The following is a 15,057-nucleotide window of genomic DNA, read 5'->3' on the forward strand; positions in this document are numbered from 1 at the left end:
GAAGTAATAACAGACCAAATAAACCGGTTTGTTTGCGATTACGATCCTACTATTCTCCGACACCCTCTTTTTATCGTTAAAATATGTGTACCGTGCAGTGTATATGTAGTTGCGTTTTTTTATAATCGTAAAATTCCATTTGATTTTGTTCAATTTCTCAATTTTAAATACGATTTCAATTGAATCAATCGAAGTTATGAGAGCGATAATAAATTCTTGGTAACGGTATACGACGTTTTAACGGGGTTTAATTTGTGTGCCTGTAGACATATGTTTATCAACAATACTTGTGTAATTATATTATATTTACACCATTGTAGATGATCCTAATACACGTCATAATACTTGGCAGTTATTTTTTTCCCATTAATGAATGTACGGCAGTCGTAAAACTGAATTATAATTTACAGTTTAGTGTATTTCATTATTTTTTTTTAAGGAGTGTCATGTGCGTTTGACGACGCGTGTGGTTGCTGCAGTCTGACACGTGTATAGCTTTATACTATTGGGGGGGACACTCAAACCGAAATCATAATACTGTTCTGTGTTCACGCACACATACACACACATCTATGTTACGTTTGAATTTAAAATGCATAAAGTGTAGGATAAAAATGTGAAAATATTTGCAAATCGAGCCTAAATCAAAATATTATCTTGAATACAAAACCATGAATAATAAATTAAACTGCCATCGTCAATGAGTCCACCGCATAATTTAGAACATAATAAAAAAATATTAAGGATTTCAAGTTTTGAATAATACGTGGGCTTCAAAGCAATCAAACCCATAGTAGTTTTATTGAACATTTGAACGACTAGTAACACACAGCGTCATAACTTTGATTTACAATCCTTCGATATTTTGAACTAGTCAGAATCAAACACTGAATTAAATTTTGAAAATACATCTTTATCAATTATCATGCATATTTATGTAGTCAGGTATATTGACAAGAAGAAAATTACTTATTTTCAAAATGTGGCATGGTGGTTTCAGGCCCATCACGTCTGCTGGGCGAAGAGCATATAAAATACGGATAAAATGCAATCTCAAAATGCCTTCCACCGTGTCTGATCAGATATATTCGGACAGTCGCCCACGCTATAGTCATAAATATATAATAATGGACTGAATCCTTAGAGTATTACTCTCTGGGGTTTCATTATGTGCGAGACATCCGACACTTAGCCATCCACTCGGTTTCCGAAAGCAAAAAAGTGTGTTATTTACTTCCGATAACGGCTTTATATACGAACAGGAAAGAAGACTCTTAAATTCCCGTCTCCAGAGAATTTATAAAACGACGGGTTAGCTGCAGTAATTCAAAAAGCTATAACGACATCAAATAACATTTAGGGCACATAATGTGAGAATTAGATTACCAACTAAATTCCACATTTAAAACTAAAGAGTACTTTCAAATTTTAAATAAATTTTTCTATGATAGCAATTTTATATGTATTTCTAATCTTATACTTGTAACTTTAATAATAGAGTAACGACAGAATCGTATTTAAATCAAATTATACAACAATAACAGAATAATAAAAAAAAGTTATAATAATTAAAAATTATAACTCATACACTAACTATACCGAATAAAGTAGATATATAAATATAATAAAATGCAAATTATTTTGAAACTAATATCATTTACGTTCATGGTTGACTTATATTTTATTTTTATAAATGGCCGAATTCAATTATTTTCTAATAAACGTTTATATAATATTCTATAAATGAAAAATTTTATTATATAGGTACCTGGTACATGTTAAACATACAATATTTTCAATTATTTTTATACTTTTATTGTAAAAAAAAAAAAATGAAAAATGAAATTATTTTTATTAAAACGAAAATGCCATTGTTAAATAAAATACACCAAGGTCTTTATTACACTGCCAACTATAAGGGGCTACAGAAGAAATTAAAAACCATACTGTAGAAGCCTATAAATAAAACGATGCTCTGCGTGGGGTCTAGGGCATTTCAGGGGACTCTTTGCGAAATGAGAAAACTTCAAACGATATTGGGTCGTATCCAGGTGAGGGCAGAGGTGTAGGTGCATCCCTGGCAACTTTTTCAACATCCCCCACCCCCCGTCGCGATTAATGGTAGTTACAACTCAAAAACAGCAGGCGCGCAATGTTATAGACGTTCACTTCCTATACGTAATGTACCTACCTATAATATTGCCCCAAAAAAAATTTACGCACATACGGATCCCTTTAACTTTCCACGCCTATAAATATAAAATTACTTTGCAAAAAGTACTTTAGAAGATAAGTGTGTTTTTAGCATTCCTAAAAAATACATTTGTAAAATTCGTTTTGTATATTAATAATTTAAGTAAAGATAAAGAGTTATATCGTGTTTATATTTTATGTTGTATGTATAGTAAATTTAAAACTATACTCAAAAATGAATCAGACCAGCTATAAAGTGACTAAAATAGTGTTTTTATTTAAAAATTAACTAGTAAAAATTTTTTTAAAAAAATAAAATAAAAACGGAACATACGTATATATTGTAATAAAATTATTGAAAGTATAATGCTTAAAATACAATGCTAGGAAAAAATATACGAATATTAATATTGAATTTACATGCGATACTCTAAAAATATTTCACATGAACTTACGATCGCACTTACGCATTATCATTATATTTTAAAACTATAAATTTAAAAGAAAAGTATAAGTATGCATGTATATATATTATAACCATTCAGCTAGCTATAAATTGAATGGATTATAGTTACGTACACTTAAACGATAAGTAATTGTACGAGTAAACCTATCATAAAATAACCGACACACTGACGTTTAATGTGTGACTATTTTAAATCAGACCTATATTTATGAGTTAAGCCGTCATCATAAGCAAGACGTGTAGATTATATGATACTATTAAATACTGATACTAAATTATAATATCAAGATATCATAACACCATTAAAGACGACGGTCGTATATGGTATTCGTCGCGAACGGATGGCTGCGGCCTATGTGTCGCGACATAAAACTGTCTCGGGTGTTTAAACACAACGGGAATACCGTATAATGTTCGAGGGATTTCGATACTTAAACACCAAACACTTATACGTACAGCCGAATGGGGTGGGTGAGTGGGTTGAAAAAGCTTTCGATAGTGCGATTTCCATTAACATGCAGGGTATAGACTCTTAAGTAGAAACCGAGTGGGAGTAAGGGAGAATATACATGGGTTTTGTATAATATGGCCCACCGCGGGTATTGCATTACGCCACATGTGTGTGTGTGTGTGTGTGTGTGTGTGTGTGTGTTGTGTATAATTTTCAGGAAACAGGCATGCAGGGGAGCGAGTAACACGAATATCTTCCTTGTTTTGAATATTTCGACGGAAAGGGCTGAGGCCGATAAAACGCGATTTACAACATTGTGTTAGGACGTATAGGAAATTTTAATTACGAACTAGCCGCATAATGGCACTGGGTGATAATGGGCTTTAGATTTATGAGAAAATGTGTGTGGTTAATAGAACACAATGTTATAACTTATAACCAAAGTTTGGCCAAAAGCCCTTTGTGCGCTCTCCTAAACGTTATTCAAATATAAGAATTAAATAGAAGCGTAAATCATATCCGTTGTTTTTATTCATTCAACGCATACCTCCTCCTATACTAAGAACTTTTCATTTTTTATTCAACAATATTTTAAGTAGGTATTTACTGTATTTTTAGTACAGAACGTATGTTGAACATTTTATTTTCAATTCATGTAAAAATAAATAGTAAATAAATTTAATATGATATATAAAATACGAACCCTTAGACTTTATTCTAACTTTTATAAAATATTTATTTTTATTAATATATACTTATCGAGCTTTTATGTCTTGTACACTTTCAAATGTTATACACTCATACTATAAAGAAAATAGGACCACCACGATATTCACTATTCATTTTGATTACGACGAATTAATTATTTTATTTAGAAGCTATATTTTAACAGTAGAATAATTTATCACAATCAGTATTATGCTTAATTTAATTCTGGTATGTTAAAATTCAAAAATTGATTGCACCCGAAGTATTGTGTATCCTTTGTTTCTCCAATAACCACAGAATACTTGATTAAAAATAAATATCTGGTAATAAATTATTTATAATTTAGGAAAGTATAATATAATTAATGTTGTTAATAGTTTAATACCGATGAAATTTGCAGATAATAGTGATTTGTATCGAATAAATTAACACAAGGTGAGTAATTTAATGATTCTGGAATATTGTAAAAAGCTTTTTAATAAAAATTTAAATATGAAATTCAATCACTTCTACACGACAGATCAAATTGTAAAGAAATTTCATTATTTCAATAATATGAATTACATATATTTTTTTGTACACCTGAAGTACCCATATAAGTAATACGAAAAAATATTTATTTTTTAAAATTAATTTACATGAGTTAATCGGAAAAAACATTAATTTAAGATGAATTTAATACACATATTAACTAAGACTTATATACTTGGGGTACAGGGATATTATTTGAGGTATATTTGTTATTTAGCTGTATCTAATTATATATAATTAAGAAAACCACTTAGTGAATTTTGCGCTAAAGAAACTAAACCTTTAAATGTAATTATAATAATTCATTTTAATAACTTAAACGAAAAAGCAAACTATGTGTTTGTGTATATATAACATTTTATTTGACAGAAAAAAATATATTAAATACTGTGTTGGTAAAAAATTATATTGGAATATAATAACGAAATAGAAAAGTATTGTACATAATATACCAAAACGACACATATACACGTGAGGAGTTATGGAATTGAAATTTTCAATATGAGTGAATAACACTTTTAATTAAGCCTATCCAATGACTAGTTAAACGTGCAAAGGGAAAATCACACGATCTTGTTGTTGTTATTATTATTATATATTATATTTTATCTCTATTTTTAAGACATACTCACGCGCACGCCACACTCACGATTGTACATTAATCAAATTCATCGCGCTGGTAATACACCGCAGTATGCGAGAAGTTCACGGCTCACGCTCCTTTCCACCGCCCCAGCGGTATACGAGCGTGTTGATAAAAGTTGGATTGAAAACCTAGTTATTTATGTGTTGTCAAAAGTTTAAAGAAACACATCTTACAACGCTAAGACCTATAAGCCACCAGTTTTAACCCCGAAAAAGTCTTTGTCGTAATAATAAACAATGGTAGTATATTGTATGATTTACGCTGGTTGGGGGTAATTCCATCGCACTTTAGCATAATGAAATACGAGCGGGTAAGAGTTTTTTAGCATCGCGGGGATCAGGTGTGTACGGAGTAGGTACGATCACTTTTATTACAGTTTAAAATGTACTGGTAGTTTGATGTCTATATTTGAATTGCTATACTAAGTGACTGTAAAAAATTATGTCGGAAATATTCAAAAGGTTTTATGACTGAGTTTTCAGTTAGAAACCTTTTCGGAAACCTCAATTTATTTAAGTGCCGACACATAACGGCAGCAAAAGTGTCCAAGATAGTCGAAAGATAGGTACGAGAGATGCACCGCTATAGACATTGATAACGATGTTTACTTAAACGTATGATAGCCAAAAGCACTTGACTGGATGTTGTTTACGTGTTACCTTATGCAGTAGCTATAATAAATATAGCACGTAGAAATGTACCCTAAATACATTAATTTGTTTTATTATAATATCTTTTTTTATTATTATTATTTGTAGCTGCATCGATAAAATTCGTTTTAATTTATACACCTATATAAATATTAAGTACCTACATCCATTTGATAAAAGCATGAAAATATTAATACCCACACCTGCAGGTATACCAACGATAATTCTGTATACTTTATCTACTTATAAATAAATAAAAAAAACTCTCCGGTACATACATTTATCCAATATTAACTGAACCAAAATCTATAAGCATTCGTCTTCTGTTGTTTAATCGTCGTGCACATATAAATCAAGTTTTTTTTATTTGGTAAATGTCCAACTAAGGTTTCGTCACTAGTAATAGAGTGTTAATGAAGTTTGTGTCCGTTTCCGTTCTTTCTTTAGGATTTTTAAGTAAGTATATTTCAGGGTAAGTGAGATTTTTGCAGATTTACTGATTAATTTGGAACTATCTTGCCAACTAACTATTTCTTTAAATAGAATAAATATATCATACTTTCACGATAAAAAAAATTATAAATCAAATTTACACAAAATTAGTAAATAATTTTCAGTTATTACGTACAATTATTCACATCATTCATATCATTATTATTCACGATTAATTTGAATTAAATCTCACGCACATATTTATAAATACACATACACATACAAATCTCTTTACATCAAATTTGATTTCTTTCTGGGAAGGCTTAGATATTTTAAATAAAAACATAATAATATATTTTATACTATTATACAGTATACACACTGCCACTGTTTTTACAATTATGGAACAATACATAAAAAGGTAAATGTACTATTGTAATAGTCAATAATTATAAAAAAGTAAATGGGCTATTTTAATAAAAACACAGTCTAATATTAAAAGTCTTGCTCATTGAAATAACTAATTGAATTCATAAAAATGTGATATAATTATGGTTATATATTATTACTTTTCCTTGTCTCCCGTTGATACTAGCGATAGTTAAATGGTATGAAGACATTCAAAACGTCTACAAGTGTCAAATACAACGGTACTTAATCGGTAGATTGTTAAATGTACAGCCCTTTCATCGTTCAATTGTTCTTGTCGATAACACAAACTGTAGCAGAACTACAGAGTTTGATTAATAATCATATAAACAAATAGATAATGTTATAATAGATGTATGTTTAATAAGGCGAATACTTAACGCCAATACAGGTAATATATCCTATATATTATATTGTATTTACGTCTATATTCTATTCATAGTTGAAACTTTAAATAATTTAAAACATAAATTTGTTAATTCGAAAACATAGTTTCAATCTTGAGAGAAACTATTTTCAAGTTTGAACAGCACTCATTTCACCCATTTAATTATCAAAGTTCAACTGGGAAAAAATAAAGAACGACTCGACGACATATAATTTTGCCTACAAAAGCTTTTGCGGAATTCTATCGTTGTTGTTCTTAATGGGCTTTGACGTAGTTTAGGAAAATCTGTTAAACTGATTTAATAAGCCAATTACGAGTCTGGACACATAACCCCAGCGTTGGACCTTCGGCAAGGAATCAGGGTGAAGTAAAATAGGCATAGAATATATAGTAATTATTAGTAGATTTATGCGAAATGACCGATCATAATCGGGGCTGCTGCGGTAGCTAATTGTCCACAGGCACGGTTTTATGATCCAACTGAGCGCCCGTTAAAACAACATTCTAAGGCAATAATCCCATCGATATTTTGTTGCTCCCCTCCAATATTCGAATGAAATATAATAATGGTCACCCCTCTATGCCACCACCACATACTCGTCTGTCGGATTATGGTTCAAAAATGTTATATTACATGCATTGTAAAATTTATCGTACGAGGGGAAGGCACGGGATGTTCGTAATGAAGCCATAAATTAACATCTTGATGACAGGGGCACCTCCACTGCCACCCTCACAACATCAATGCGTAGGTATGAACCGCAATTACAATAACAATTCATTATTGTTCGCATGTATATATAGAGATAAAAATTTAGAGAACACGTCAGTTGCAACTGGACCCGAACATAAAATACATCGACTTCCTCCGACGTACTAGAGGATATAATATAGGATATAAATATATAAAAAGAGATATTATTATTTGACATATTATAGGTATTATAATTTTTATTTATGTTTTTGCAATTTTTATAAAAAAAATATTCCAAACATACATGACAAAAACCTATCAAGATAATTTATGACTTAAAAAATCCAATAATATCCAAACTATAATGAGTTCAAGGTGGTGTATGAATTTCTATAAATACTTCATACTGAAGATCTACAAACTTAAGAGCTCAAATCATAAAATCCACTCATACTAGTCTAAGTTTAATCATTTTTAATAATATATTATTAAATATTATAAGAACGAAATATACAGAATAATTTAATCAATATAGAGACTAGCCAGAAAAAGTTTGATTTTACATAATTTTAAAACTCAAAACATAATATCTTTGAAAAAAATATAAATTTTACTATTTCATAATATATTGATATATTTAATATATATGATAGGTATTTAAATGTTTTAATGAAAACTTAGATTTTTGAGTTTTATTATAAAAACTACCGTGATTATATAGTTAACATGTAGGTAACAATCATTTTAAGTTTAATATAATTGGAGACCAAAAACTTAACAAAATAATCTTTTCCATTTTAAATTAATATAAACAATACTATTTAAATATTTGATAACTATTGATGATATTAGAACACTAATATAAAAAATGTATATGTCGTTTAAAAATTGTATGTTAAAATATAACTTATCAAAAGTATTATCTTAAGCCACCTAAGACCTAAGTATGCAAACTTAGCTATGCAAACTTAAAAATATAAACACTTAAATAATAATAATGATCAAACTTATACTAGCTACTATATATACTATATTATAATTATCGACATTAATAATTACTTGTGTGAAGGCTAGGCCCAACTATGGACTAATTTAAACCAACACATCACATACATTACCTATGACTGTTCGTTAGATGTCAGTAATGTCAATTGGTATGAGTAATTACTAATCCATAAAAGAAATAAAATTATAAAAAACTAGAAAAATTCAAATTGATTTTTTTAAATATTTTGGGAACTACAAATATTTATAATAATATAATTTATTTGGACGATACACAACAATTGGTTTAAATATACATTGTATTATTTAAAAAAACCGTATTTAAGTTATTACACTGAATTATATTTGCTTCTATTTTATTTTATGTCTCTGTAAATTAGCTAATGGATACATGGATACATGTCTAGATATACTGCAGTACTTTCAAAATTAAAACTTGTGCCACCATTTTAAACTAGGTAATAAAGAACATATTTCTTTTAACATATATTTAATTCATGAGAACCATACGAGTTTTTAACTTTGAATTAATTCAATCTTTGAGGATATAATATACTTTACACGAACAACGTTATACGAAATAAAAATATTTTATCCAAACATACAAATAAAACAGGCTAAACTTATATAAAGAATAGTTGTTGGTCAAAACTAACTTAAAAAAAATCATCCAAGACAATAGTATGCATTATTTTACATACAACCATTTATCAATAATATAAGTTCTAATTTAAAAATGAATAATACTTGTCAAAACATAAATTATAATAAAAAAAGCTTGAAATAAAATAACATTAAAACGACTGCATAGGCTTTCATTGTGTGTTTCTTCTTAGTTTAACGTTCGACTTTATGTGCTTTCAATAACAATTGTTCAACTTTTCAGTTTTCTGAAGCTCCAAATAGTGAAAAAGTATATAGGTCTTCTCCCCTGCAAATTCGCCATGGGAATTCCCATAAAAGCGATTTATGATCAAGTCCAGTATGCGTTTTATTGTGGCCGCAAGAATGTCGTATGGACGCGTTTAAGCCCCGTAATAGAAACAAATAAGAATGACCAGCTAGGTTGTTATTTACACGGAACTATCCCTGCAGTCCTTAGGGAGCTGGAAAGGTCTAAGGCCTAGGCAAAAATGTACGAGAGAACTCGGGACAGTAAATCGTGCTAACATAAAAAAACTCGCAAAGCACTACCTGACGCGTAGCGCCTTGCTGTAGTGAAAACAATGGAGGACCTCGTTCATAATTTAAATAGTCATTTTTATTATTTTATAGGTACTTATGCAATTTTAAACAATTGTAGCTATATGCAAAAAAAAAACTACTTTGTAATTTTAATATTTTTTTCTTTTATATAAAACAAAAAAAATAAATGACAAGTACCTATCTACAATCAATTGATACCTACTAATGACTTCGAAATGTGTATACAAACCTAACACGTATATTTAATATAAAATTATCTGAAAACAAAAATTGAAAATACAGTCACTTTTTTATTATTTTCATAACAAAATAAGCAACTAATGAAAACAATATAATTTATAAGTATAACTAACAAAATAAAATTTCATTTTATCAACAAAATTAATGAAATATTACACAAGGTATGTATAGTGTACCTATGTGATGTACAACAAAATTATACTGAACATTGTTTTTACATCGATTTTATATACAGATTGATTATACTAAAAACTATTCACTGAGATATAATTTTTCTATTTGTTTACATAAAAAAATGAATATTTGAGTATGTAAAACGACTATTTCTTTGCATTTTCCATTTCTATTTACTTCCGTTTCCGCCTTTTGATTTCAGACGCTAGAGGCAAACAGATGAAACGTTAATATGGGAACGTGACAGCTGTGCGTCTGAATGAAAATCTTTGAGAACAACCCTCTTTGGCTTTGGGTAAAAAAAAATAAAAACTCTCCATTTCAAAATCGTAAATATACCTCAAAAAAAGATTTTTCTCTTACATCGATCTGCTATTTTTAAGTATATATATTTCTTCAAAAACCCTAACTTATCAAACTAGTGACGTGGAATCAAAATTAATACCAACTAATGGTTCTGGGTAATATGTCACTTGTGATGGAATACTTCTTATATCCTGTGCAATGATAAATGACCTGAACAAATGTAATAAAATATAAAGTTGTCAGAGTTATTGGACAGATCGGCTTTTATGAAATGTGAAATTATATTTGACTGCAAGAAAAGTTGCAACTTTTTGTCCAGTAATTTATTTTTAACTTATAAGAAAAACGGGTTTATTTAATAGTTTTGGACATTTAGAAAATTAACTACAAATCAGATTGGACTATTTTATAGTCCAATATATATATGATATATATATAAAGACGGCGTTTTAAGTAGGCAATAACACTTCACTTATGAACAGGGTAGAATATTATAGCAAGAAACAAAAATATCAATGATGCGCATAAATAAAATTAATAAAATAATTTATAATATTATAAATAGATAACGCTTTTATGTATCGCAAATTTATTTCATTGGTCGTAAATCTAGATTAATTCATTATGTTAAAACAATTTATAAAATACAATACAAATTAACTTCAAAACAATAATATATGTATATATTCTAATAATACAAATAAATATACATATACTGAATTTAAAAATAAAACCTTAGGTATAGGTATACTATACTACTAAGCTTATATTAATAACGCAAGGCAATCTGACTTTTATTTAAAAAAACATAATATATAATACCCGGTTGCACCGAACTTGTCGTTATCTATCGGTAATTATTTTTTACACTGTTAAATTTAAACAGTCTACATTAATTGTTTTATAGAATTCGTATTTTTAGTATTGTTAGATTACTTCTTAAAAATATATGTAGTATATACCAAAGAAAACTAACTGTATCTAATATCACATGAAGTATATCATACTTAGATTAAATAATAAATCAAAAATCAAACCTTTTGAAAACATACATGCGTCAGCATGCTATGTTCTAAATTATTATTTTTGTCAAATGTAGTTGGTTGGATTTTACAAAAGCATTATCTGAAGGTTATACCATGTACTAACACTATACTAAAATGATAACCATTATATTTGTAAAAGACTTCGACGAGTTCGTGTAGGACAATTTTTACAATGTAATCATTGTTTAACGGCAAATTGGGAGACTAAAGACGAAAATCCAATTGTAGAAATAATCTTATAGTTATGGTATCTCATTTCAAAACAGTAGGTACGTGTGACATAAACCGAAGAGTAACATGAATTTGCGGCTTCAAGGGTATATTATGGTCCAGACACCCAAGGAACAGTGTGAGTTTTTTTCATACTTTCTGCAGTGAAAAGGGGAAAAATCATCCTGTTTCACTCTCTCCCTTTTACATTTCGCAATGATAGTGTTGTGGCCAACCTAAAAGCTTTAGTTGTAACCGCCCTCGGCTGGCCACTGTCGTTATTAGTTTCGGATTAACAAAAGGGATGCCCCAGGAATGTGATCACGGAATGCAGACCACGGCGGAATCATAACCAAAAACAACAATTATTTTAACAGCATAAATCACTGAGGAGGACATACAACAACGGAATGCTTATCTCTTACGGTACATAAAACAAGGGTTTAGGTTTTGAACTAGAGGGGAAGTTGAATTTTCAAAAATATGGACCATTAACGTGCATATGGGAAAAATAATTTAAAACGAGTATTTTTTCTATATACTGCATTTTACAGTATACGAGTAAGTACAGCTTTGGTGCTCACAAATAACGTGTTAAACTGTATGTTTGTTAACATTTTTAAAATTAAACATCACATGAATGAACATTTAGACCGAAATAATAAATTGTACACTATGTGTAAAATAATACAATTAGTAAAGAACTTCTAAAAGCTAATATTAAAATAACAGAACACAAATATCACTCAAAACTTTACTTCTATAATAATATTGGACATTGGATGATTTAATTGTTAACACGTCATACCTAAGACACGTATTATATCAGTATATCACACATTTTTACAAATATGACTATTTGTCAAGTTTTCTCTATTAAAGATGAATACCAATAGAAGTATGAATTAATAACATCCTAAAATTACTTATAGTAGGTATAATAGTAATAAATATATATTTTTGGCTTCAGTCATATTAGAAATAGCATCAAAATCTACAAACTAAATACATTTTAAAACAAATCTTTAATCATATTGGTACCTATTTCTGTTAGATTTCAACGCAAAACAGCTATATACTCTGTCGATATTATTAGCATTGAGATATTTTAGTTATGATACGATTACACGAACAAAATAATAATTTTTCCATAACATGGTCAAGCACCATCTGGAGAGTGGTGTTCTCTGAATACAAACGGCCTAAAAAGCACACAAGTTCCCCTATTTATGTATAGATTTCCTACAAAATTGTTGTCATTATTTATACAGTTTTTAAAGCTCCAATTGAGAATTAAATGTAATATGACGTAACCCATATCAAAATAAATAAAAATGGATGATATCTTACAATTAAATAAATGCAAACAACTTTTCGCCAACAAATAATTTAACTTCTCCAAACATATTGTCATATCATGAATGAGTCTGCTTCGATTAACTATTTTAATTGTATTTATGTTTTACTATAGAATGTATATACTTTATTATATAGTATACATACGCGATACGCATAGAATGTATATATATGCTATGTATTTAAGTATATTTGTATATACTATATAGTTTTCTTACTAAGTACTATTTAAGGATGAACAATTGTTAATCCAATTAAATTTGTTGGCATATAAAAGACATTAAAATCTTATAAATATAAATGCAAAATCCAAGAACTAAATTTATCTCTAATGTATTTTGATAATAAAAAAGAGTAACTTTCCATTATAATAGTTTGAACATAGCTAGAAGTTTAAAAATTAGATTGGAAAATATTGAATTCCGAACATTTTATGTAATTACCGCATTCGGTACAATAACATTTTTATAAAAAAAAAAAAACCAAAAATATTAGCAATATAATGGTAAACCTTAAAAAAAATTATTTAAATATTTAAATCTAAATGTAAATGTGTTTATTTTATTTATTACATAAATCTACTCCGGAAAATAAAACGGAAAAAAAGCTTTTGTTGAAAGCTCAACAATATTTATGGAGGGTCCGAAAAATATAGATCTTATACACCCTAAATAACAGCATTCGAACCGGACGGACACTATATCCCGTGTGCTGGGAATAATTCGTTTCTGGTACTAAGGCGCTAGATGTTAGGGAGGTATATTTGAATCAGAATAAAACGATAAATCGGTTTTCCGGAACAAACAAACTGTATAAATGAGCATGAATAAAGAAAACATTTGGAATGTCCCTTCAGCGAAATCGGTAGGAATGTTTAAAACCTGTAGGTTAACAATTTATCGAATGCCATTGATATGTACACATAAATAAAAAGTTGAACGTCAATTGTTTGTTAAAATAAAACCATTGCTACTGTAGGTGGGTATAATAATATTGTATATTATTAGTACGCAACTGTACGCGATATGACTTGCAACAAGTGATACAATTTGGACGAGTAACTCAAATAGAGCAAAAATTTGTTGGTTTTTTTAATTAAATACGACCAGTGTGAGAAAATGGTAGCTTCAAACGCGCTTCTCGTTATTTTACTTTTCGCAAACAAAATAAGCGTAACGAATGCCATCACTTATACATTGTTTACACACGTCAAACCACCGCCATACCCTTAAACTCAGTTAAACACTGTCGCCGTCGTCGTACCTACCTATCGATAAATTATTATAATTTCGGATAAGTATACCACTCACAGAAGCGTACGTGCGCGACGAACGGAATAGCAACCGTCGGCAGCGACAAACATGTTTCATCTGCGGCCACAATGACAACGACGACAGCTAACACAATTTAATGTCTATCGAACGTGAGTTAAATACACAGTACGTGCATGCATACACGTATACAATATTATTTCAATAACACGAATCGAACCGAACGCAATATTATATTCGTATTTCGTCGAGTATTAGAGATTAAGAAATTTACCATAGAGACGGTTTATTTTTGGATAAGCAAAATAATTTGTTTATAGATACCATCTATCTCACAAATATAATATTATTATTATCTATCTTACCTGTTTAACGTGGTGGGTGGCGAATCGTATAGGTCTGTAAGCATGTAGTCCAGATCATTGGCAACGGCACTCAACAACTGTAACATAAATGTAAAGCGAAAATGTATAAGAAAAACATCAAGAATTAAGTGCTCTAATGTTTACAGCAAAGAGTAGTCATGGTAACTGGGAAAATACTGCATTCGGTATAATATAATACTGATGATATTGTATATGAATTACTTTTTATATAAGTACCCTTTTGTTTTTCTATATTGTAAAAAAAATCTTCCTCCGTGACAGCATTTACG

General features: G+C 29.1%; 1 protein-coding gene across 3 annotated transcripts in view; it reads right to left on the reverse strand.

Annotated features, from left to right (window-relative positions):
- LOC100162603 (protein sprint) overlaps positions 1-15,057 on the reverse strand; it is a 93,577-nt gene that overhangs the window by 64,991 nt on the left and 13,529 nt on the right. For all 3 annotated transcript variants that reach the window (XM_008186088.3, XM_029491112.1, XM_008186085.3), the window contains exon 3: positions 14,768-14,844. In XM_008186088.3, coding sequence (XP_008184310.1) covers positions 14,768-14,844 — 77 coding nt within the window. The remainder of the gene's footprint in view (positions 1-14,767; positions 14,845-15,057) is intronic.

This window comes from Acyrthosiphon pisum, chromosome A3, assembly GCF_005508785.2.
Source record: "Acyrthosiphon pisum isolate AL4f chromosome A3, pea_aphid_22Mar2018_4r6ur, whole genome shotgun sequence".
Classification (NCBI taxonomy): Eukaryota; Metazoa; Arthropoda; class Insecta; order Hemiptera; family Aphididae; genus Acyrthosiphon; species Acyrthosiphon pisum.